Raw genomic sequence first — 24,895 nt, forward strand, 5'->3', positions numbered from 1 at the left:
GTCAAGGGTATTCCTCGTACGTGACACAGGACTGGATCTTGAAGCAGCGTCTTCGATTTGGCACCGCCATTGCAGCACCTGCTTGTCCACCTCGACATTTGGGGGCCCGTTGAGCCAAAGCTCCATGGATTTGGAGGGCCAATATTTGCTTTCCGAAGTGGGACGGTCCAGTTGCAGGCGACAAGTTGGTTCGCATGGCATTCAATGGACATATATGTCTTTGGATCGGCTCGGCTTGCAGAGCAGGGGCTTGGGACTTAATGAATGGGAGTCAAAGGTTGGACTAGGAATGACATACCGCACGCCAGATTTCGATCGGGAGCGACCACTTTAGGGTTCTAAGATGTTACCCTTATATCCACAGAGATATAGAGAATGATACGGAGCATATCATATCATATTATATCCATTGTCTGTCTTTGAGCCCTTCCATTCTTCCGTTCACTATGGTTACACGAGCATCCATATTTGATGTGATTTCGTTTGATTCATGAGCAAAATGATCGGTAGTTGTCACCGGGGTCAAGCGCCCAAAGTTGGCTGATGCCATGGTGGTAGCTGGAGCCTGTCTTGCTGCCATTCTTTGCAGTCCCTGTCGCTGTTGCAGGTGAAAATTGGGGTTTCAGAGCTTCGCCTTCTCCGCGATCAGGGTGTAGCTGCGCGGATAGCTCTCGAGCCGATCCTTCTTCATTTCGTCGATGTTGCGGAATCCGGCGGTGAGCATGGTAATGTCGAACTCGGCAAGCAGGCTCTTCATGACGTGTCGGACGCCTTCTTCGCCCATGATACTGGAAAGAGAGGGAAGAAGATTGGTGTTAGTCAATGCCTTTTGGTTCTCACGACACGTGTGCATAAGATGGGGGTAATTTGGATGAGTTTGGAACGGAATGGTATAAACTCGGACATGGGTTTTGCGATTGAGTGATCGACTGGAAACTCACCTCAAGCCATAAATCCACATTCTTCCCACCCAGACGAATTTGGCGCCCAGGCACAAGGCCTTGATGACGTCCGCGGCGCCACGGACGCCCGAGTCGAACATGACGGTGATTTTCTCGCCGATGCCGGCGTTGATGATGTTCTCGAGGGCATCGAGGCTGGCGATGGCCCCGTCGACTTGGCGGCCGGCGTGGTTGGAGACGACGATGCCGTCACAGCCTATGTCGACACATTGTTGGGCGTCTGCGACGGATTGGATCCTGTGTGGGGAAAAAAGGGAAGAGGTTAGCCTGCCATCCGACCTGGTCCGGTCTGGTATCTCTCCCTGGGGGTGGCAGGCAGGGACGGAAAACATCTTTTCTACTAGTCTGCTGCCACCGACTTTAACTCACCCTTTGATGCAGAAGGGCTTGCCGCCGCTGAGATCTTTCCATGTCTTGATCAGCCAAGGGATCTTTTCCCAGGTGAATGCACGGCCGTGCCAGACGTTGTCGATCCACATGGCACCAGCCTCTTCAGGTTGCTTCTTTGGATCGATGCCTGCTTCTCGCAGACGTTGTTGGAAGACGGGGTCCGCAAGGCCCATGTCGGCGCCGATGCCGCGGTAGAAAGCATAGTTGGACGTGGCGACGTCGTCGTGCCGCCAGCCCAGTTGCCATGTATCCTGTTGAGTGAATGGTCAGCACCCAAGATCTGAAATCAGTGCGGTTAAAAGGGTTACAATTCCGGGCAGGCGTACTGTAGTCAGGATACAAGCCGTGAAGCCGGAGGCCACGGCTCTCTTGAGTAGAGAGACGGTCAACTCGTCATCGTGAGGCATGTACAGCTGGAAGAAGCGGACGGGCTCGTCGTTGTTCGCTCCCTCCACCTGGACGGCGTCCTTGGAGTGTCTGCCTGCATCGTTGGCCGCCGCCACGTCTTCGATCGTGCTCGACCCGGCCGTGCTCAAGCCATACGGCAGTCGGAGCTCTCCCGCGACTTTGGCCACGGGCAGTTCGCCTTTCGGATGATAGATCTTGTTGATGCCGATGGGAGCAAAGCCGAAGGGGGCCGCGACTTTGTGGCCGAACAGCGTCGTGGTGGTGTCTCGCTCGTTAACGTCAACGAGCTGGTGTGGGATCAAGCGGTGTCGGTAGAACGCTTGTCGGTTGGCCAGGTGAGCTGGAGGGAAACGGTCAGCATAATTTGACTTGTGTGAGGCTCAGAGAGAGGGATCTATCTTATCGCATACTCCAGCTTTGGCCGGCATTGGACTGGGCGTACAGCCGGCCGTTGATGGACAGTGATTCTTCGGCATGGGCTTCGAGCTTGTCTGGTCTGGTATTGAAAGGCGAGGCTGGAAGAGAGAAGGGTATGGTCAGTCAAATCGAATATTCCACCCTTCCTACTACTGGAACCTGTTTCTCTTACTCTTGTTCTCGTTCAACTGCCAGAATGACTTGCGCTGCTCCTGCTGCCAATGCGGCGTCGATCTGTGGTATAGTTTCGGGATTTTCGGATCACTCATTTTGAAGGCGTGGAGGGAGTGGGTATATCTCAGGACAAGGCAAAGGGGGAATGGTACAGATGGATCGATAGATGCGTTCTTGACTACCAGAAGGTACAATACAGAGCAGGAGAGATGTGAAGTATTATATTAGTATTCAGAGCCTCATAAATCAATTCCCGTTGGTATTGTTGATGTTGGATCATCAGGCATGGTTATGGTGGTCAGGGACCAGACCGGTTAGAAGTCCATGCATGACATACAGAGTACGATGATCTGGATGCTCCGGCCTGGTGAGCGAGACACGATGGCAAACGATGAACATGACGTTCCGGTCATGATGATGATGATGTTAAACCGCAGTGTTTAATGGAGACAAGCTTCTTTGACAGGGGTTTAGCGCGTCACGGGATCGACTCCCCAGTTGCTTGTTTTCCCGACCTCTTCCTACAGGCAGAGTTGGAAGTCCATCTTCTCCATCTTCTCCATCTACAGAGTAATATTTTAGCCACCCTGTACAGACTCCAGAGTACTACTGATATTTGTCCCCTTCATGGCTGATGATACCATATCACCAATCATTGCCATGAACAGCTTCCATCCCCACGGTGGCCTCAACCGTCGCGACTGTCCATGATACCAACAGCTCCCGGCCGATCATACCTAGGTTCCTACGTCCCTCGCCTGATCCACGCTGAAACATTGTCAAGAACTCCGTCCTCTGACCTCTTTCTCACGTGAAATAGAAGAGCAGGGCATTCTGCAAACCTTGCACAAATTTGACTCTCGGGGGGTCATCGTCGTGATGAAAATGTCACCGCAGTGCAGGCTCTGGCTGTTGAGGGCAGCGGTCAAAAGCCAGCTGCCGTATACTCTGCCCAGCCCAGCTAGATACCGGCTCCTCACTTATGTGATGGATTCTTCTCGTGTCTGAACGAGCAAGATATTAGCGTTCATCGACAGATCACAGCTCAGATCAGTGGAGATCTCAACGGTGGCCTGCCTACCCCCGGCATTTGGGCCGAAATGGCTCAACTTTTCCCAAGGTCGATATGCTAACTCTGTCCAAACATTCAGTCACGGTTCGGTCATCTGTGGTACACTCAAACATCAAATTACGGAAATTGTCCGTGCTAGACGAGTTCTCCGGTCGGGCTTCTCAACCGGTCGATACACCCTGGGGAATCCCTTCAGCCGGCAGGCACCTTGAGAATGCTCCCCTTGGCAGGAGAGCAGTATTTGTAACTGCAATCTGCTTGCAACTGTCCATCCGCACCATTCATGCAGACTCTGTCTCACGCTCACGACTTCTTGGACACCTCCATGTTGATACTGATTGTCTTCGCATGCAGATAACCCCTCAGTCCCTCATATCCGCTTTCCCGGCCATAGCCGCTCTGCTTGACGCCTCCAAAAGGGACCTGCGGAGAGGTCTTGAACGCCTGGTTGATACCCACCGCGCCGGCCTCAATTTTCGAGGCGACTCGTAGTGCTCGGGGAATATCCGATGTGAAAATCGAGGCTGGTAATGTCAGTACAGGTGCGATGCAAGAACGTCATTACTTACATCCAAGGCCATAGGTGGTATCATTGGCAAGTCGGATCGCTTCCTCTTCGGTCTGGAAAGTCTTGACCGAAATGACTGGCCCAAAGATCTCGTCCGTATAGACGCGACTCTTGAGGTCCGGGTTCAGAAGGACTGTCGGTTGGACAAAAGCCCCTTTGTCACCGAGCCGCTCACCACCAGCCAGGATCTGGATGCCCTCAGCCTTGCCGGCCTCCAAGAAGCTCATGACTCTTTCAAACTGCTTTTTGTCGGCCAGTGGTCCAAATGCAGTCTCCGGTAAGGATGGATCACCCATTTTCTTGGCTGCATTTTCGAAAAATGTCTTGATGCCCGCGATGAACTCGGGAGCAATGCCCTCCTGCACCAACACCCTAGATGACGCGAAACAGATTTGACCCGAGTTCCGCAGGAAACTGTCTGAGCTATGGAGCAGCGCATTCTCCAAATCAGCATCATCAAAGATGAGGGCGGGCGACTTGCCGCCCAACTCCAATGATACGTGCTTCAAGTTGGATCTCGCCGCTGCAACTTGGACAGCTCGGCCCCCAGCCTCTGACCCAGTGAAGGCGATCTTCGCAATATCCATGTGCGAGGCAAGCATCGCCCCAACCGGTCCGGCGCCAGTGACTATGTTGATGACCCCGGGCGGAAAGCCTGCCTCCTTGATCAGGTCACCATAGGCCGCAGCTCCGAGGGGTGACTTCTCCGATGACTTGAAGACGAAGGTGTTGCCGGCGGCCAAAGCGGGCGCCATCTTCCACGCGGCCAACGTGTGAGTGGCGTTCCATGCTGCAATTCCAGCACATACACCCAGTGGCTCGTAGGCCACGATCTTGTAGCTTCCATCACCGTCAGGAGGATAGCTCTCGCCAGCGATCTTGCCGGCAAAACCTGCATAGTACCTCCAAATGGCGGCAGGGCCCTTGACGAACCCGGTTGCGACGGTAATGGGTTGGCCCATGCATATTGTCTCCAGCTTCCCGAGCTTTGCGGCATTGGTTTCAAGGAGGTCGGCGAACCTGAGCATGACGGCGGCACGCTGCAGACCTGGAGTGGCCGACCAGGCTGGGAAGGCGGCTTTCGCGGCCGCCACCGCCTGGTCGACATCTGCTTCGGCTGCTACTTGGACTTTGTCCGACACCAGAGTGTCATCGTTGGGATTGTAGATGGCCAGACTCTCCCCGGAAGAGGAGTCGACATACTGTTCAGTGGTCAGGGCACATATACAAGAGTACATCCCGACGAAGGATGGGTTGGGTAGACGAGACGAACCTGGTTGTTGATGAAAAGCCTTGTTTCGTATGACATGGTTTATGAATTCCTAGGATATGCTGATGATTTGACACTCTCTCCAGATACTTCGCTTCGAACTTGTCCACTCAGGCATGCTATCAGAAACCTTTAACTGCTCTTGATATACACGACCATCGCCTTGCCCTTCGATTGACCCCGCATCTTTCTCGGTTGTTGAGATTGAAGCTCAGCCGAGCTCGGAGTAACAGTCAGGCTCTCTCCAAGGTTTCTACTTCGTTACGAGGCACCGATTCCTGGCAATACACATCAACTCTGTCCAGGCGACCATCCGAGATTGGAACAGCATCTAGTAGCCTTCAAATAGCTCACTCTTGACAGCCCCAGTCTTTCCGTCTTGGTGAGTCTCCATCTTCCAGCTTATGGCGCCTGTCAAAGACGACCGTTCAGGCACGCGGTTGCCTGCGCCAATCACAATCTAAGATGGATATGTTCTCTCCAGAACGGCCTCTTCATAGACTCCCTACAATGCCTCATATTTTCCTCACCTTCTCTATAGGGAGTCACCACGTGGGCGACTTTTGCAGTATTCAAGGCATCGTTATTGGAACGTCCTATCCACTGTTCGACTAGCTATGGGTCACGACTTGGCCTCCTCCGCTGTCTTCCAGACATGATGGACACATAAAAAGCCTTGCGCCGTCTGCCTTGATGGCCAGGTCTTTTACCGACCTTTTCATCTTCATCCGTAATTTGATCGCACAGAATTGGCCGAGCACCATGTACACGAAGATCGAGAACCTATTGTTGTTAGGGTCGTTGTCATATGAGGCGACGGCAGCAGCTCATGGCCAGCAAGCCAGCAACAACGGGCCTGCCGACCTTGATTGGCATCCTCCCAGCAAGACCAGCATTAATGATCTCGGTAGCGTCATCAATGGCACGGGGATATACGGCTTCATTTTCAACAGCTCGACCACTCCGGCGACGTCTGGGTACGGCACGTACAACTGGTGCAATATGCCCCATGTACGAAGACAGGAGTATGTGGTGCCTCCCAAAGACTACAAGCTCGAATACGTGGAATTGGTAATTCTTGACACTCGTCGTCCCCTATTGCCGTGCCAAAGACAGGCTACTGGAGCTGGAGCTGATTCGAGAGACAGATCCACCGCCATCATAAGCGCACCCCATACGCATCCAACACTTTCCCTCGTGAGACCTATCCCTGGTACTGCGATGACGAGGCTCTGTTCTACTACGGTACACCGGACCCAGACGGCCACTCCGCCCAGACCAGCTGGCAAATCTTTACCTCAGACTCCAATCCGCTGGCGCCAGAGGGATTCAATGGGACCTGCCAATTCCCACAGATAACCGCCGGCGGCCTGAACGACTCTCGACAACACGGCAAGGATCTATTCGACGTGTATCATGACCTCCTTGGCTTCTTACCCGCCGAGTACGACAATCGGAGGGTAGGCTATCGCGTCACAAACAACGTGATTACGTCGCAAGTTGTGAGCCAGGTCGTCCTTGGCCAGTATGCGGGCCAGTTCACCGACAAACCTGTTGGCGTCGCAATCCAGCCTGACTCGATCGACTCTCTCGAACCCGGATATACGTGTGAGGCTGCCAGCGACATGTACTCCAGCTACGGCGTGGGTAGCGACGCGGCCAATTGGACATTACATCTGAACGAGTCGGCGCCGCTGTTCGCCAAACTCGACTCCGTCTCAGTGATCAACGCTTCTGACCCGGATTGGCATCAATGGTTTGACCATTATTTTGATAACCTATCAGCACGACTGTGTCATCAGAAACCGCTACCTTGTCAGGAGGGCAATTCGAGCAATTGCGTCACACAAGATGAGGCCGATGCCGTCTTCCGCAGGGGCCAGTACGAATATAGCTGGATCTATCGAGACTCGCCGCAGTCGCTGGCTGCTAGCACCGCCTCCTTTGGCATCTGGGTGGCGGAGCTTGCGAGCAACCTGCGCAGCGCAATGGGCGTCGAGAACACACCCAAAAGCTCCACGCTCTACCGACATAATGTGGCCCATGATGGCAGCGTGTCCCGGCTGCTCAGTATCTTACAGGTTGATGTCATGGTGTGGCCGGGGATGGGGTCCGAGATTGTCTTCGAACTCTACTCGCGCGAAGGCTGCTATTTCCTCCGAGTGCTCTGGGGCGGCCAGGTCTTGCACAGTTCGAATCCGAGTCTCGGTCGCATGGATCTGATTCCCATCCAGACTTTCCTCGATTATGTGGATGGCCTGGTTGGGGCCAAGGCAGCGAAAATCCCTGGCTTGTGCGAAGGGAAAGAGTAGCCCAGACTGTACGAACTGTGGTAAGCAAGAAGGTCTGCTTGTGGGTTGTGTTGAGTTGCGCGATACCAAGACAAGGCTGGCTAGAAAAGGGGAAATGTACCCCTCGAGCGTTTCTTCAGGTAGATTCGGCTTCGTTTCATCTCGAACGACTCCTGACCGCCAACTCAGGTAAGAGACAGGTGACATGAAAAAGCATGCGGGTCGAAATAGTGATACTGTATCTACAATGAATGGATGAGCTCAAATTGACTCTCTTTGGCATTGAATCGTGAGTGATTGAATCGACCCCGCCAGCAACGTTGCGCATGACGCCCTGTGAAACCAGCGTCCAACTTGAAGTGAGAGGGACCAGTCAAGTCTCTGCTTGCAAGAGTCAAATACCTGCAAGCAGCGTACAGTTCACAGACCTCCGCCACTAGAGACATAGAAGAAGCCTAAACTAAATATTGTGGAAGGAGTCGAAGTCGGCTATTCACACGGGAATTCCATCTCGTCGAGTGCGGCCGAGGCTCGTCGTGCTTTCCTCTTCACCGAGGATCCCTATTCCTCAGTCACGAAAGAGACGGCTAAACGTTCATTGGATGCCGCCAAACGACATGGGTATATAGTTTGCGCATAAGCGATATTTCAACAACCTGAACCCCAAGTACACTGCATCCAAGGGGTGTGAGAGCAGCCGTATGAACGCTCTATCTTCCAATCCAGCTGTAGCCGCCATGGACGATGCCAGCGGTCAGAAGCTGAATATTGTGATTGTCGGCGCAGGACTGGCAGGGCTAGCCGCCTCTATTTCGTGCGCACTCGCCAACCACAAAGTGCATGTTCTGGAGTCTGCCAAAGAATTGGCTGAGGTTGGCGCTGGGTTACAAATCACCCCGAACGCCTCGAGACTGTTGCGAGACTGGGGTCTAGGACACGAGATTGACAAGGTCGCGGCAGAGCCCACTCTACTCGCGGTCCACCGATACAGTGATGGAAAGATCCTAGCTGAGGAGAAGGAGTTCGATGAACAGATGCGACGCAAATACGGCGCACCCTTCATCGACATGCACCGCGTCGACCTGCAGCGGATTCTCTACCACAAAGCCCTATCGCTCGGCGTCACAGTAGAGTTGGGCTGTCGATTCTCTTCCATCGGCCGAACTCCGCCGGCGGGACCAGAAGTCATTCTGGAGTCTGGTCGAACGATCCAGGGCGACTTGGTAGTGGGAGCGGACGGTCTGTGGTCCAGATGCCGAGAATGTCTACTAAGCAGGACGGACGAGCCTCTTCCGACGGGCGACCTTGCTTACCGAATCGTCTTGGAGCTCGACAAAATCACCGACCCAGAGTTGAGACAATGGATGGCCAATCCACAGGTGCATTTCTGGATCGGCCCGCACGCACATGCAGTAGCATACTCCCTTCGCGCAGGGGCCATGTACAACATCGTCCTCCTCTGTCCGGATGACCTACCCACGGGATTGTCCAGGACCAAGGGCTCCATCAGCGAAATGAAGCGCCTCTTCTCCGACTGGGATCCCATCCTGACTCGATTCCTAGACCAGGTCGACCAAGTGGACAAATGGAAACTCATGCACCGCGAAGAACTCGAGTCGTGGACCAACCCCGAAAAGGACTTTGTCTTGATCGGCGACTCGTGCCATCCTATGCTCCCGTACCTCGCTCAAGGCGCCAACTCGTCGATCGAAGACGGCGGAGTCTTGGGGAGGGTGTTGTCACATGTGACTTCCAAACAGCAAATACCCTGGGCCATCCGGCTCTTTGAAAGCCTGCGCAAGTCCCGGAGCGAGATGATCGCCCGCGAGACCTTTCATCAACGAGACGCGTTCCATATGCCGGATGGTGAGGCTCAACGGGAGAGAGACATTCTCTTCGCTTCACAGCTGGGCAAGGAGATTTCTATCAAGTTTCCTAGTCGTTGGTGAGTAGAATTACCTCTTCTGTCAAGGCCTTCAACAATGCAGCAGCTTTATACTGACGCGAATGAAGGACGTGTCCGGAAGTCCAGCCTTGGCTGTATGGATACGATGCTCGCCGTGAGGCTGATGAAGCGGTCAAATCGCAGCCTTGCGACGCAAGGACGTGTCAGAGGAGCTAGACCTGTCTGCCTCTCCGGGTCTCGACGAACCTGAACGTGGCGAATCGCCTCGCTTTGCCAGGTCTATGAAATCCCTAGGCTCCATAAGCCTTTACGGGCTCGTGGCCTTCATCACAGGTAGCCGCGGGACAGAGAGGATGAAGCTCAGATCCGCGAAAGCTGATGATAAGACAAGTTCGGACAGCGGTCCAGCTTTCACACCTCAAAACTTATTGCTTCCTCTATCCGCTGCCATGTTGCCAGCCTCCGCACCATAGCGACCGTACAGAGACAGGTAAACTTTGATCAGTGGGAGAGGGAAGAACATGTTGGAAGCGGAACTGCGTCTTGATTATATGAAGTGGAGGTAAAAGTTGCTAAAAGCAGCGGCATGATCTCCCTACTGCTCCCAATTAGGTATCTTTAGGCACACCCTGCCTTGAAACCTATCCTTGACTTATCGGGTATCCCATGGCTACAGCTACCAATCCCAGATGATGCTCTTCTCTCTCTTTCCCCGTCCATCTTCTCCATCTTCCCCTTTGCCCCATCGTTACAGAGAACTTACCGTGTCAAACAGTTTTAGGCTCCCTGATGTGGATTTTATCCGGTGGACATGCCCTTCACGTGACCCCTTCCTGGTAAAATGGTAACCCCTGAGATCATACTGACTAGGTGGTGGGTGGCTTCTCCATCCTAACATTCCTTATACGGCTAAATTCGCACCGGCGCTTCCGTCATAGAAAGAGACAGAACTGTGGAACGGTGGGAAGAACAGAAGAGGGTGTTGCAAGTTGTGTCAGTTGTTGTGTCCGTTGTTGTGTCCGTTGTTGTGTTTGTCTTTTGCTTTTCCCATCCAGAGGTCATTTTCCTCTTCTCTAGAAGTTCTTCCTCCTTCTCGTCATCATCATCATCATTTCTGCTATTCAAAAGTGAACGAACACCACCGGTGCTTGTGCTGATACCATACTAATAACCAATCTAATCTATCACATCAACAATAATGGCTCCGTCTGTCGATACCGTGACTCTGGCCTCGGGCCATAAGATGCCTTTGGTCGGCTTTGGGTTGTGGAAAGTGCCTGCCGACAAGGCTGCCGATATCGTCTATAATGTGAGTCCCCCTGAAACCCCGTGCTTTCATTCCACATTGGTGATAAGAGTGGAGTTTGGGGGTCGGAAGTTCTGCTTCGTTGTGGGATGAGGAGAGGGAGTCATGCCTTGTGCAATGACAATGACAACGACAACGACAATGACTGGAGAGGAAGTCGTGCCTCCGGGGGGTTTCTGCTGGAGAGCTGTACGAACTTGACTGAATTCGTACCTTTTTGCTTTTCTTTCGGAGTCAACCCATAACTGACTGAACCCCTGCTGTACCTTGGTTGTAGGCCATCAAAGTCGGCTACCGTCTCTTCGACGGAGCATACGACTACCAGAACGAGCACGAGGCCGGGCTGGGCATCAAGCGCGCCATCCACGAGGGCCTGGTCAAGCGCGAGGACATCTTCGTCACGACCAAGCTGTGGAACAACTACCATGCCAAAGAACATGCCTTGGCCATGGCCAAGGCCCAGAACGACGCCTGGGGGCTGGGGTACATTGATCTGTATCTGATGCATTTCCCCATTGCTCTGAAATACATTGAGCCCGAGAAGCTACGGTATCCGGTACGTTTGGTTTTTTGCTTCTTGTTGTTGATGATGATGACGATGCCAACACCCCTTTCTTCTTATCCTATTAGCTTGCGTGTGTGTTTGAGCTAACAAACCTTTGGCATTTTTCAGGGCTGGTGGATGGACGCCGAACAAAAAACCATCGAACGCGCCAACGTGCCGCTCAAAGAAACGTGGGAGGCGCTCGAACAGGTCGTCGACGCAGGCATCGCCAAGTCGATCGGCATCTCCAACGCCCAGGCCCAGACCATCTACGACATACAGACGTACGCGCGTCACCCGATCTCCTCGCTGCAGATCGAACACCACCCGTACCTGGTGCAGCCGGACCTCGTGGAACTCGCCCGCGAAGAGAAGATCGTCATCACCGCCTACTCGTCCTTCGGCCCGCAGAGCTTCCTGGAACTGCCCCCGGCCTTCCGCAAACGCTCCGAGACCGTGCCGACTCTGTTCGAGGTCGACGTCGTCAAGAAGGCCGCCCAGCGCACGGGCAAGACCCCCGCCCAGGTCCTGTTGCGCTGGGCCACCCAGAGGAACATCGCCGTCATCCCCAAGTCGAACAATGTCAATCGGCTCCAGCAGAACCTCGAGGCCACGGACTTCGATCTGACCGATGCCGAAATCGAGGCCATCTCCGCGCTGGACAAGGGCCTGCGCTTCAATGATCCGGGTTTCTATCTCGACAAGCCACTGCGGATCTTTGCATAGATCAGAGGAGAAAAGAGGCCACAGACATCGGTCTCGCATTGTAGGCAGTGTGTTAGGTTAGGTAGACGGGAATAAAAAGCCTGAGAATTTCCAGCAGGATCCATCAAGGCTGTAGAATTGCTTTGGTGTTCCGATACTAGTACGGCTGTCGTCTCCAACAATGCTATGTGTGCAACCCACTCAGTAGTCCAAGTCTGGCTATCCAATGCCGGGTGTGCCCTCCCGCCCTACCCAATGATGCCAACGTATATCCGGCGTAACAGTGTATTGATTGACACAGTAGGACGCTTTCGCTCGTGCTCTTGCACGCCGAGAGATACCAAATCAATACTGCTGTTCAGCTATGGTATCGTCCTTCAGTGCTGGTTTCCATTCCTCAAAATCGTCTCTACCTTATCCAAGAGACGACGAATCACCGAAACTCAACTGATGGGAACCATTTCTTCAGTCCAACTCTTTCCTTGCAATTCACCCCGCCACATCCGCAGACACGGGCTCTCCCACCACCACCAAATGATCCGGTCGACGAATGTGCTGGGTAGGCCGCCTCCTCATTCCCGGATCCACTCCGGTTGACTAGCCCTCGCATCGAAGTCCCCTCGGGAACCATCCTGAGTGCCTGATAAGGCTGTGAGCCTGGATCGTAGTACAACCCATCGATTTCGCCCGTCAGACGGTTCAGCGCGATATAGTAAAATCCGGAGATGGTGAGGCCCCACGAGGTGCTGGCGGAATTGTTGTCGTTCGCAGTCGTGGAGGAGGATCCGGCGAGTGGCGTCGTGGTCGACGTCGTGAGTATGGTGGTTGGCGTGGCATCGGAAGCGGAAGCAGGTCCTGCCGCTTCAGGAGGCGTTACGAAGCACTGCTCTTTCCAGCGCATCAAGATCCATTCCCGTCCCAGCTTCTCTGCAATCCACTTGGCACTGCCCAAGCTGCGGGCCATGACCTCGTCTGCCTCGACCTCTCTGCTTTCTTCCGTCTCGGCGCCCGTCGTCCCGGTAGAGTCGGTGTTTGATGCCATCTCTGTCTCGGCGGGGTCGGTCGAAGGGCTGAAGTTGCTGTCAGACGGCCCAGGAGAGTCTTTGTTGTCGCCCTCAGCCCCGGCGGCTTTGCGGAACGCGTCCCACAGTCGACTGTCATGGTGGTATTCACTTCTTCTCTTGCCGCGCAGGTTGCGCACCTTTTCGATTTCTTTCCTAAATGGCCCGAGACGGGCCCAGTACCTCGCATCTGTGTCAAGGCCGCCAACTCGGTAATCGCGTCCCTCTGCCTCGGTCTCCAACGGCTGTTGTCGGAAATCGATGATCTCGCCTGTGAAGAATGAGGACATGCTGGTGGTGGCGGTATAGGGTTGAGAGACAGGCTGTTGTGACGACGAGAGTTTCTCCGGCATGTGGCTTGCCGACATTGTGCCTGTTAGCGCCATGTTACTATAGTCAACGGAATGGATGGTAACTCTGACGGGCCAATGGTCTGACTCTTGGCTTGGACTGGACGACGTGTGAGCAGGATGGGATGTCAAGGGTAGTGTTGAGAGCTGGGAAAACCCCCATCGACCATTGCCGTCTTGCAAGAGATCAGATAGATAGCGATCCGCATCGAGTAGTGATTCCGATGGAAGACGGTCAAGGTCGGCGTTGATGTTGCCCATGTCCATCTCCCTCCGTCGAGCAAAAGTTCGGCGGAGGAGGTCTCGCTGTCTCTCTCGCCGGATGTTCGATGCCACTGTCCCGGTATTGCGAGCTGGTTGCCTCTCGGTTGACTGCAGACCGTGCCAGACCATTCCTGGCTCCAACCACGAACTATATTGCGGTACAGGGAGACTGCCGATATGCATGGGAAGATCGCTGGGAATGTTGGCTTCTTCGGAGTCATACAATGAGTCCAGATCAAGTTGCGAGGCAAGTTCGAAACCACCTTCCACCCCAGTGTGTCGTAATTGCGACAAGTATCGAATCGTGTTCCGCACACGTACGAAGGCCTCGGACTTCTTACGTTCCGCTCTTGTGGTCAACCGGAAGTCAGACCCCAGCGTCCTGCGCTCGCGACCGCCGTATAATCGTACATATTCCGCATGCCGCCTTAGTGAATCATATCGGGACTGGCTGGGAACGTCCAAGGTAGTGGGGGTTCTGGTGGTGGCTGTATCAGCATTGGTGGGTGGTTCGTTCCAATATGCTCGAAGGGCGCTGGCTGTTGGGACAGCCCCCAAGTCCGATGACCGGCTTGATCTGAGAGCATCCCTTGCTGAGCGATAGTTTTGTAATGCGCTCTCGAGTCGTTGGAGATCCTGCCTTGCGTTGGGTTCGGCCTCCGGAGCGGTGATGCTCATGCCCTCCACGTCTCCATCGCTATCGTCGCTCGACTCCAAGTCCCGCATGTCTGGTCCCGGGGAAGCGGCAACAGCCCAGTCATAGAGGCTCTGACGGACAGGACCGCTGCCGGTAGTAGCATACCGTTGTCGTTGTGCTTCTCTGTCTGCTGTGCGCGGGTACCCCATTCGTAGTCGTGATCGCTGGCTCTGCATGGCTGTCCTTCTTCCGTTTTCGTCTGACCAGCTTTGGAATTCTCCTTCTGTCAGATAGTTCCTTCGGATACGGGTGCCCTCATCAGCTCGGTCGAGCCTTAGTCCTCGAATATCGTCCGCTCTAGCAGCAGACGAATGTCTGCTCCATGGTCTCTCAAGTTGTGAAGAGGTTTGCGAGTTGGGATGGTTTCGAGAGACCACCTGGAGTCGTTGGGCGCGATCGGAGGCCAACTCTAAAGGAATTGAATTCAGAGTAGAGGCAAGGTCAGGTACCGGGGTAGAGATGGCTTCTTCGAGTTGACGGAGATAGTTGGTTTCGCCCAACGAGCTGACAACAACTCCAGAAGTGGAAGAGCGAGGAGGCGTGGTCGGACGAGTGGCCTGTAAGACAAAAAGTGAGTCAAGATGGTCAAAATGCCAAACAACGAGACGAGATGGCGGGCGTCATTGGTACGTGGTATGACTGATTGTTTGCCAGTGTTGCGAAGAGGCTACCTTGCGCCGCCTGACGTTCAAGCTTTCCGAACGCAGCGCGTCGCCCGTGAGTTGCAAACAACAGCGTCTTCGTCACACTGTACTTTCGATTGGGCTGGTATACCTCAAGAGGAGTCCTTACATCAGGCGAGTTCGTGGGTGGCATCGAGATCAGAGACAGTGATGGGATCAGCGAGGCATCCGCAGCGAATTGGGCTTGGCTAGCTTCCTCGGTCGAGTTCAACTGCGGTCCACTTGGAGATGGACTTCGTACAAAGGTTGTAACTAAATGCGATGTGCACACTCCGGAGGAGATGGCCAACGAGGAGGATGTGGTTTGCCAGACAACTTGAAGACAACCGGTTCAATGTATGAATGATGCACTGCAGTGCCATGTTGCGATCTCAATCTCGGGTTTCTAGATGACGTCGGTGATGGTCCGACCAGCAAACAGCACAGCACATCCTCCCCGAAACCCTCATGAGTACCAACCTGCAGTGGAATACATCTTCACATTCGACCTGACAAGTCCAACCTTCTATAGCACACTGGAATCAATGCCTGCCTCCTTTATCGATGCAGCACGTCTTGCGAAGAACCCATTGAAGGATTCAAATCTAGCCTCGAGTTCCGGAGCCCACCTTGACGGACACCTCGAGGCCTCTGCACGTCGAAGACCGAACTCTGTAACATGTATAAGCAAGTGACGATGGCTTGTCGAGGATCGAGGACCAAAGAGCGGAAGAGGAGGAGATGCAGATACAAGATTACATGATGAAGCCGGCGGCCGCCGTAACTCTACAAGCCAGTGCAGTTGGTCGTAGTCTCTGTCCAGTCTCTCGAGTCTCTCGACGCCCTCGACGCCTGCACCTGCACAACAACCACCGTGTTTTAGGCGTGTTCCCGCGTAAAGTCGTGAAACCTTTGCACACCAGACCCCAAGTCCGCCACTTCAACTTCTCTTCAACCAACTGCGCACACCATACCCAGTATTCAAAGACTGACCGTCGATACCTCATCGCCACTGTCGTGTCGCAACTCACATCGGTTGATTCTACCTGTCGTCGCCCCGACTTTCCGCCGCGTAGGCGCTATTCACTCTAGGTGCTACCGCGCTACCCTGGTTCTTCAACCTACTGTGCCCGTTTCACTCTCACCCCAACCTCAGATCTTGTGTGGTCGCATCAAATGTGAATTGTCCTGCCGATACTCCTTCAATGTGCGTCTAACTACCTCCTATTACCTTTTGCTTACCGCTAATACATGACTCTCAGCATGGACGCGACCGATCCTTCTCTGAATTACTTCGCGCCAGAACTTTTCCACGACCAAGATGATGCGACAATGTCACAAGATCCGCTTACGCATTTGTCGCAAGATATTGATATGACAATGGGAGAAGAAGCCGCACTATTCAATACGGATGTCATTGATCCTAGCATCGCCATGGACAACGGACATCATGTAAAACAGGAGGACTACGACAGCGTATATCCGTCTTTGGACAATGACATGCCGATTGGTGATACGTTAAACCAAGATACGGCCACTGATGTTCACGGCGCCGATGATTATGCTTCAACACAAGGCTCCCCCGAGGCTTCAAGACGCCATTCCAAAGGTCCTGGCCGATCTAGAAAAGTTGATCCTGACGAGCCGCCCAAATCGCACGTACATTCCTCAAAGAATGAAGGACAACACACTGACCGAAGATTCCTCTGCTACATCTGTCACAAACTATTCACGCGACGCCGTTCTGTTCGAGATCACATCTCCAAAATCCACAATACCAAGACCTGGGAGCCGGTGCGCAGTTTGGAGGTCATCGTGGACCCGATCACTGGCGATCCGATCGAACCTTTGGAAGACATCATCGCTAGAGGGCCACCTCCTCCACCACCCAAGATGACCAAGGCTGAAAAGGCCGCGAAGCGTGAAGCTGACGAGGATGCGGAGCAAGACGAAGAGCAAGCAGTGGTCAACCATGATGAGACCTCCATGCAACAAGACATCACCACCATCCCTGCGCCTCTCCCCACGGAGCCGGCTCCCTCTCCTGCGGCGATGAGCCTCAAGAGAGAGTCATCGGTGGCAGGGTCGAGGGCATCTTCAGCCGAGCCATTTGCTACGCCTCAACCGGTGGCAGGCAGGAAGCGACCAGCGCCGGAAGACTCCAGCAAATCGACCTCGACCGCTGCTAAGAAAAAGGGCACCGCGAAGGTTAAGAGCTCCGTGGCGCCTCATAGAAAGTCTAAGCTCAGCGAGTCTGAACAGCATCCGTCTGCAGCACGTTCGCCTTTTCGTTCCCCCAGTGCCGCTCCAGGCTCAACTCACCTCAAGCCGGCACCATCCAAACTCAAGCACCACACCTCTGCTGCCAGTGTTAGGTCATCTCCCACACCAGCCGCCTCCTCGCGAGCCGGGTCTCTCGAGATAGATTCGGTCTCCAGCTCAGTCGCAGACACTCCGACCAGCTCAAACGATGATGGCGAGGTGTTCTGTATTTGTCGTAAAGGAGACAACCACACATGGATGATCGCTTGCGACGGTGGATGTGATGAATGGTTCCATGGAAACTGTGTGAACATCCGAGAACGAGACGGCGAACTCATTGACAAGTACATCTGTCCAACCTGTACGAAGCCCGGATTGCAGACGACCTGGAAACGCATGTGTCGACGAAAGGACTGCAGAAAGCCGGCAAGAGTGACCAGAGACCCTCCCAGCAAATATTGCTCGGACGAGTGTGGACGCATGTTCTTTGTGGAATTGCTTCAGAGAAGTGATCCCCGGGCTCAGGCATCAAAGGACGGACTGTCCATTGTCGAACCAGAGAAGGTCAAGAAGGTACGCAAGACGAAGAAGAAGAAGCTCGATATGCGAGGCAAGCCGCCAAAGCCTGTTTCCCACCTTCTCAATGGCGATCAAGGTGATCGGATGAGCATCGATAGTCGACTTGCAACACCAGCATACAGTGACAATGAGGGAACAGAATACGAGACAGACAGCAGTGTCGACGATCATGATCTGCCCAACAGAGGTGGTGCGCTTAGGGTAGGTGAGATCAGAGCCCTTCTTGACCAGTGCAAGACCGTCGAACAGTTCAGAGCGTTGGGAAGAAAGCCAGACACACCCCCTCTAGACCCGGATGTTGCAGACGCCAACGCGGTTGAACCAGTGTATGACGACTTGGAGACTGCAAAGGTGGCTAGCCTTGAGGAGGAGAAGCGACAGCTCAACGAACGCACCACCATGCTCTCCGCACGAGAAACATTCCTTGGATTACTCAAGGCCCGATCGACTGCCATTACTGAGGAAGTTCGAAAGGCAAACCCGAAGATGAAAGACATTTGCGGCTTCGATCCCCGAATCTCGTGGACTGATGGAGAGTTCCTGTCCTGGTATAACGGAATGGGCGGCAAAGAGATCCTCGACGCTGGCTCTGCTGCCAAGATCGGACCTCCAGACGAAATCGATGATGATCATGACCGAGACCACAAGCCAAATGGTGTGAACGCAGCACACGCTGCCTCTGATCCTGCAGTCGAAGAGGCCGACGATACAGACAGCATGTCCAAGAAAGGAGGTGTATGTATCAAGAATCGCTGTTCACGACACCGAAACTGGGCCAAAGGACAACTTGCCGAATTGCGCTTCGAACAGGACTTGGTGAGGAGAGCCTTGAGTAAATGCGAGGCGCAGGAGAACCGTATCAAGGAGAGAGCGGTTGTAAGAGGCTGGGAGACGCGAGGTGGAGTTGCAGCCACCTGATGGTACAGCTGCCAATGACCAGTGGCCACATTTCGTGTATGAGTCCGATGCTTTCGTGGTCTGCTGGCCACACAGCACCACAATATGTTGAGTCGAGATCAGATGTGAGCTAACAATTGCGGCTTATGCTGGGGACAACTGAGCCAACGACAGCTGGAAGGTGCTTTACCATCGATCGAAGAATCAGAGGTGGAAATATGACATGCAGTCCTTCACCAACAATTGGGGAATCAGAGCTGGAAGGGCACGACATGCTTCAGCAACTACTGTGCTTGTGTCGTCTACCTCACAAAGAGCTGGAGAGTGCTGTACGTCCGACACTGCGGATCGGCACGAAACGCAGAGCTGGACTCCGTTGAGGATGGCTACGAAGAGTCGAGAATCATTCTCCGGCACGAGCCATGAAGAGCTCGAAGGAATTCGAAACGCCCCACGGGTTCTCCTTGTTAGCTCAAGATCGCAAAGAGCTCGCTTTTCACCAAGCCCACTGCTCGCTTTTCACAAAGCTCTACCCACCATCCCCCCCGATCCGAAGAGCTAGTTGCATCACACCCCCAATCAACACAACATGTACGCGTCGCTTTGAGCCCGCATGAACACACTACGCACGAGCTGGCAGTCGAGGACAATTGGTTTTCATGAGCTATTGATCGCAGTCGAGGCGGCGAGGAAAGGCGGTTTTCTGATGGGCTGGGTGCCACAGGGAAAGGAAAACGGCATCTCAAGATCCCAGCGCATCGGCTCATCAATCAAAGCCCTCCTCTGCACACCCCTGCCCCTTGTTGCATGCCTCCCCTTACCCCCCAACATCAGAGAATCCGACCCTGCACGCCAGAAGAGGTTGAGTGCCACAAAGTGCAGCTCTGCTCAGAGCTTTCCTAGTCCTTGCCCAAAGAGCAGAGCTTTCATGTACAAGCACTGGAATACACAATCAAACTTCCACACTTCCAGTAGCCTACCTCAATGCATTGCTGATAAATGTACCTAGTTAGAGATGTAGTGCTAATACGGTGTCTACCTTACTAGACAACGAGGAGTAGAAGCATCGAAAACCTCAAGAGGGCGTCTTCTTCCCCTTTCCGCAGGACCTATCGTTCGAACGCATGCCGGATCTCGCCTACTAACTACTACGTACGTTCAACTTGAAGGTAGCTAAGTTGTCGATTGGAATGATCGTGATACAGAGACCTCGCTGCCCCGGCTCGTCAAGTTCCTCGAGTCAGTCCAGCTCAGCAACACTCCATCAATTGAAGTAACTATTGCCTATCTTTTTGGAAGACTGCAAGAAAGCACGAATGGCATGTTTTCTTTCATAATATTGAGGCAATGCTGTCTGACACGACCTTGAACGTTCAACGTCGGCTCTGTGAGTGCATTCAAGTTGGTGATTACAGCCAGCCAGCGCATTTCTCCTTAGCAACAACACACTGCAGCACAGCTCGCAAATCGCCGAGACTTTTTCGACAGCAATCTTTCCCAAGCCCACTTGTGGCATGAGGGAGACAAGACACTAAAATCACAATTGATGAGAGACGCCTTTGCCACCACCCCATTTCTTGCCTGCCATTGAACTCCTGCGAAAGCTCCCTATCCTGGAGCCAAGTGAAAACCCACCATTCCGATTCCGTACCGTGCCGTGCCGTTCCACTCCAGTCCCCTCATTCCGTCTTTGCAATGACACCCTTGAGAAGACCCCAGAAGGGGAAGAGAAAGAGAGAAGACTGCAGATCTGGTAGTCTGTCGCTTCGTCTCTAGTTCATCGCTTCCGCTGCATAACCTGAAAGACTATCTAAGCGTTCTCTGCAACAGCTTGAAGGACAGGGTAGAGTTGCTCCTCTTCCGTTTTCTCTTGCTTCTGGTCGCCGGTTCCAGTCATGTCATGGTCAAGTTCGCCTCCGTGCTGCGGTGAAGTGTGATTGGTGTCATTCTCATTTTCGTATTCGCCACTCTCCAACTTCTTCTTGATGAACTCACGCATCCATTCGATGAGGCGCATGTTCTGGACCCAGACTTGCTCTTGGTCGGCATCTCTGGGGTCGCCCTTGGGGGTGCTGGCAGCCTCGGCGGCAAGAGCAGGGTCAATGACACTTTCTTGGGGAGAATCCTTGTCCTTGCCCTTGTCTTGTTGATTCGAGCCCAAGGCCGGTGGGGTGGCAGAACCGTCGCTAACGGTGTCCATTTCATCTCTGCCCTTGGCAGGCGCGGCTCGTTGAAGCATTCCACCACTGTAGCGACGACGTTCCTCGCTCTCGTAGATACCACTGAGAGTGGCAGCATTGGCGGCAGCATAAGCCATGTCACTGGCACTGGATGGCAAGCTGGGATACATGGCGTTGCTGGTGGGTGCTGCATGACCTTGCATCGGACTCTGACCGGACGTGTAGCTCTGTGCAGACGAGGGAGGAGTGAGGCCTGGCGTACTGGCATCGGCGGTGCTTGCGACACTGGCTTGGTGTTGATGTTGAAGCAGCGCAATTGGGTTGCTCTGAGCAGCAGTAGATGCCATCTGGCCTGTGCTCGGGGGGCTGTTGCTGGTACGATACGCGACGTAGTTCGAACCAGACTGGCCAACACCAGTAGATCCCAGGTGGGTGTCGTTCTCGTAGATGGTGGCTTGCATCTGCTCGAGAATCTGATCAATGGAGGTCAAGTCTTCTCGGGTCTTGGCGTTGCCCATTGGCGGAAGGCTGTAAGCTTGGATTGGGTCAGACGTGTCAAAGGCTCCTCCAACCGAGACAGGCTGATAGGCAGGGGCCGGGACGCTGGATGGGATGATTTGAGGAAGCTGAAGCCCTTGGAGTTCAAACAGGCGACGGCTGATGTTGTGGAAATTAACCGGGTCGAGCTCTCTGCGCTTGACTTGACCAAAGAACTGATCGAGAGCATCATAGCCGCGCTTGCGAGCCTCGAAATCATAGGGACCTGCTGTTGTAGTGGTGCTGTAGTACGTCACGGGCCCATAGCCCGGATGCTGTCCTGTCTGGTTGTAGACGTAAGTATACAACTGATGCTGCTCTGACCGAGCCATGGTACTTACGGGAACCGAGGAATGCGGCTGGTAGTACTGGTTTGCATGATGTTGACCTGTGTAATCCTGAGGTCCCGGCATAGCAGGACCATAGTAGCTTTGGGCGACTTGTCCTGTCAGACCATGGCCATAGTATGAGGCGAAGTCCCCACCTTGAGGCATGCCGTTCTGGGATTGACGCTGTCCACCATTCGGTTCAAGATTGGGAGAGCGCATGATGACACTATCGTCGGCGTGGGTCTTGACATGTTTCTTGAGATCCTGAGGCCGCTTGAAGGCCTTGCCACAGAAATCACATTTGTGAGGTTTCAAGGGGACATGGACGCGGATGTGGGAGGTGATATGGTCACGCTTGACGGTGGTGGTTCTGCAGGTGCCCCAGGCGCAGGTCAAGTTGAGGTTGTTGGTGGATTTGCGGCCAACGTGACGCTCGCAGACGTGTTCCTGTAAATAAATTAGTTAGATGTCGTGACAACGAGAAGCCGAACACTGGGGGAGTCACTTACATAAAGAGCCTCAGGAGTGCTGCAGCGTTCGCCGCATCCTTGCCACTGGCACTGCAAATTCTCGCCAGCCGAGTTCACACTTGGCGCAGGCTGATTCTGGATCAAAGGCTGTTGGAGCTGGCCTTGCTGAAGCTGACCCTGCTGTTGAAGCGCATCTTGAGGAGTGCCAGGGGCGGACAGCGCGGCGACCGCTGCGGCAGTAGCAGCATCGTTGGCGGTGGCCGCGGTGCTGGTGTTGCCGAGATCAGACATCGTGGTGTCGATTTGCCAAGCACGCGTTCAAGTCGCGGAAAAGCCAAGAGATCGCAGACTCGACCTTGGCGACAAGAACGAGCAACGAGGCTGCGGAGCGGGATTTTAACGACTCCCGACGCTCTTGTCGAGAATCAACGAAAGGATGGAGTTGTTGGTGGATGATGGTTGATGAAAGAAAGAGTGGTAAGGTTGAAGCTGTGAAAGGCGAAAAAGGGCGATGCAGCTGTGCTTTCCGTGGGCGCGCCCAATCTTCAGGTGGTGCACAGGTGTGTTGATGCCACCTGGTTCTTCCGCGCACTTTGGCCGAGATGTTACAACTAAGGGTGCACAAATGGACGACAGATGTCGCAGCAGGGCTCTTGATGAAGAGGTAACTACAGGAAGACAGGAGGAAGGAGACAGGCGAAAGAAAGACTACTTTTGTCGGCGGGCGGATGGGACTGGTCGGGTTTATCTGGGAGAGCGCGGGAGGGCAAAAGGGAGCGAACACTACAAAGGGCCAAAGACGACATCTACCGTCTCCGTCGTCTGGACACGATTCACAAATGCCACTAACGGGCTGCTATGCTAATCATCAGGCGAAAAAGAGTCAAGTTGACCATAAAACGCTCGAGCGAAGGTGGATGGTATGGATGGGTGAGAGAGAGGGAGCGAGGGCGTGGATGAGTGGGCAGGAAGCAGCCCCAAACGACGTCTAGTTAGGGGCGCCCAATAATGGTGGCAGATTGGCCGCAATTCAGTTTGATGCCAGCCCAGCGCCAAGAAGTTTAGTCGTCAGCGGACTTGGCAATGATTCGTCTGCCAAGGCGCTACCGGTCACAAGTCGCAAGCAAGGGAGTGGGAAGGTGCGACCGTGCCAGGCCAGACTCCAGGAATTGTGATGTCTGTCCAGTAGTAAGTGCCTGATGGCACATGCTTGTGGGGCACCTGCCCTGGGTTAGGACGACCGAAGCGAATTTTCACAGTTGATTCTGTCCTGCCCAGGCAGTGCAGCACTCAGCTGTAGGTACCGAGCTGCAGAGGAAGCCATGCCCGATGCACCAAACTGTGAGGCGAAGCGATATTCTGAGGTGCTGACCACAAGTTGTTGAAGAAGGCGGTGTACTGGAAGTCTGTGACCCTCATGGTTAATCTACAGCATGCAGCGGAGGGCACTGCATCTTTCAACAATCATCGATCGTCGTTACGATTCTTACCTGTCCCATGTACATGGAGCGGCCCTGCCATCACGCTTGCGATTTGACCTCGTCCCCGACAATCACCGCCCTGTGTCCATGTCCCGGCCGTGGATGTCGGGTGGAGTGAGGTGAGAATAATGCTGGGCACTCCTGGGCACTGGGCACAACTCGGGAAATCTTGGAAGTTCTTGGGTTCTTGGACTCTTGGGACTTCTTGGAATTTCTTGGGGGCGGGACAAGAGAAATGAGAACAGGAGGCGCAGCATTACACTAGCAGTCCAACTTGACGGGAGATAAGGTACCTATCACTGTGTTGTGTGTGCCCCTAGATACTAATACCTATTCCTAATAAGTTACGCAGCAGTCTTCCATTACCCACTGCATGGTAAGGTAGGTACTTCTTGCTGGTGCTTGCTATCGCCTCTACTTCTCCTTCTGGTCATGCTCCGGGCGGAGGCAAGTGGCGAAAACTCTCCCTCAGCTGACGAGTGCAACTTTCCATGCTGTCTGATTACATGCGTTATAGATCTTACCTGGTAGGTAGGTACCTAAGGTAGGTAAGGTAGGTACCCTCTGTATACGTGCTGCAGGTATGGGTAAATGCTCCCGGTCCATCACATCGATAACTTATAACAATGTCGAAAACGAAGTCTGAGGGGAGGCCCCTGTGGCGGCAGGACCGAATTTTTCCTCTCTCATCCTCAAGTTAAATACATGTTACGTGTTACTAGTACAGAGAAGTGTGCACTACGTACTACCGACCATCATGGCAATCCTTGTCCACTGCAACACTGCACGTCCCACCGATCTGCCAAGTCACCATGAGGCCGGTGTTCATGGCAGATCCAGTTGAGTGCCCGATGCCAATTCTCTTGGAACACAGCGGAATCACTTGGACGGCGGAAATGCTTGGGACTATCAGAAGCATCCATGAATACAAGTCGTGAGCAACGCACTGCACGGCAATACCAATCCACCTCTTCATTCGGGAATTGATGTCCAGTGTGTTCAGAATATCTCAAGCTGTGGGCTATTTAATCCCAGGTGCCTAGGTACTATGAACACCTCTCATATCGTGATATCTGTAAATGCCAGTATTTGTGGTCTTTCCGCCCCTGGCCC

General features: G+C 53.7%; 8 protein-coding genes across 8 annotated transcripts; 4 read left to right on the forward strand and 4 right to left on the reverse strand.

The window, feature by feature from the left end:
* Positions 1-622: 622 nt before the first annotated feature.
* A1O1_01011 (lactate 2-monooxygenase) lies at positions 623-2,446 on the reverse strand (the record flags this gene model as incomplete). Its single annotated transcript, XM_007721925.1, has 6 exons — positions 623-788; positions 942-1,199; positions 1,332-1,603; positions 1,679-2,100; positions 2,171-2,275; positions 2,350-2,446. The coding sequence occupies 6 exons, from the start codon at positions 2,444-2,446 to the stop codon at positions 623-625; spliced, it is 1,320 nt and encodes a 439-aa protein (XP_007720115.1).
* A 1,280-nt stretch (positions 2,447-3,726) lies between these two features.
* Positions 3,727-5,229, reverse strand: A1O1_01012 (uncharacterized protein; the record flags this gene model as incomplete). Its single annotated transcript, XM_007721926.1, has 2 exons — positions 3,727-3,947; positions 3,993-5,229. 2 exons carry the CDS (start codon positions 5,227-5,229, stop codon positions 3,727-3,729), a joined length of 1,458 nt encoding a protein of 485 aa, XP_007720116.1.
* Positions 5,230-6,023: 794 nt separating this feature from the next.
* On the forward strand, positions 6,024-7,573 carry A1O1_01013 (uncharacterized protein; the record flags this gene model as incomplete). Its single annotated transcript, XM_007721927.1, has 2 exons — positions 6,024-6,332; positions 6,410-7,573. 2 exons carry the CDS (start codon positions 6,024-6,026, stop codon positions 7,571-7,573), a joined length of 1,473 nt encoding a protein of 490 aa, XP_007720117.1.
* Positions 7,574-8,289: 716 nt separating this feature from the next.
* Positions 8,290-9,674, forward strand: A1O1_01014 (salicylate hydroxylase; the record flags this gene model as incomplete). Its single annotated transcript, XM_007721928.1, has 2 exons — positions 8,290-9,497; positions 9,566-9,674. The coding sequence occupies 2 exons, from the start codon at positions 8,290-8,292 to the stop codon at positions 9,672-9,674; spliced, it is 1,317 nt and encodes a 438-aa protein (XP_007720118.1).
* A 982-nt stretch (positions 9,675-10,656) lies between these two features.
* A1O1_01015 (uncharacterized protein) lies at positions 10,657-12,034 on the forward strand (the record flags this gene model as incomplete). The annotated part of the gene is made up of 3 exons (XM_007721929.1): positions 10,657-10,767; positions 11,042-11,320; positions 11,438-12,034. The coding sequence occupies 3 exons, from the start codon at positions 10,657-10,659 to the stop codon at positions 12,032-12,034; spliced, it is 987 nt and encodes a 328-aa protein (XP_007720119.1).
* Positions 12,035-12,446: 412 nt separating this feature from the next.
* A1O1_01016 (uncharacterized protein) lies at positions 12,447-14,561 on the reverse strand (the record flags this gene model as incomplete). Its single annotated transcript, XM_007721930.1, has 1 exon — positions 12,447-14,561. One exon carries the CDS (start codon positions 14,559-14,561, stop codon positions 12,447-12,449), a length of 2,115 nt encoding a protein of 704 aa, XP_007720120.1.
* A 1,749-nt stretch (positions 14,562-16,310) lies between these two features.
* Positions 16,311-18,806, forward strand: A1O1_01017 (uncharacterized protein; the record flags this gene model as incomplete). The annotated part of the gene is made up of 1 exon (XM_007721931.1): positions 16,311-18,806. One exon carries the CDS (start codon positions 16,311-16,313, stop codon positions 18,804-18,806), a length of 2,496 nt encoding a protein of 831 aa, XP_007720121.1.
* A 1,789-nt stretch (positions 18,807-20,595) lies between these two features.
* A1O1_01018 (uncharacterized protein) lies at positions 20,596-22,592 on the reverse strand (the record flags this gene model as incomplete). The annotated part of the gene is made up of 3 exons (XM_007721932.1): positions 20,596-21,786; positions 21,844-22,278; positions 22,341-22,592. 3 exons carry the CDS (start codon positions 22,590-22,592, stop codon positions 20,596-20,598), a joined length of 1,878 nt encoding a protein of 625 aa, XP_007720122.1.
* Between the last annotated feature and the right edge of the window lie 2,303 nt (positions 22,593-24,895).

Source organism: Capronia coronata, assembly GCF_000585585.1.
Source record: "Capronia coronata CBS 617.96 chromosome Unknown acBCG-supercont1.1, whole genome shotgun sequence".
Lineage (NCBI taxonomy): Eukaryota > Fungi > Ascomycota > Eurotiomycetes > Chaetothyriales > Herpotrichiellaceae > Capronia > Capronia coronata.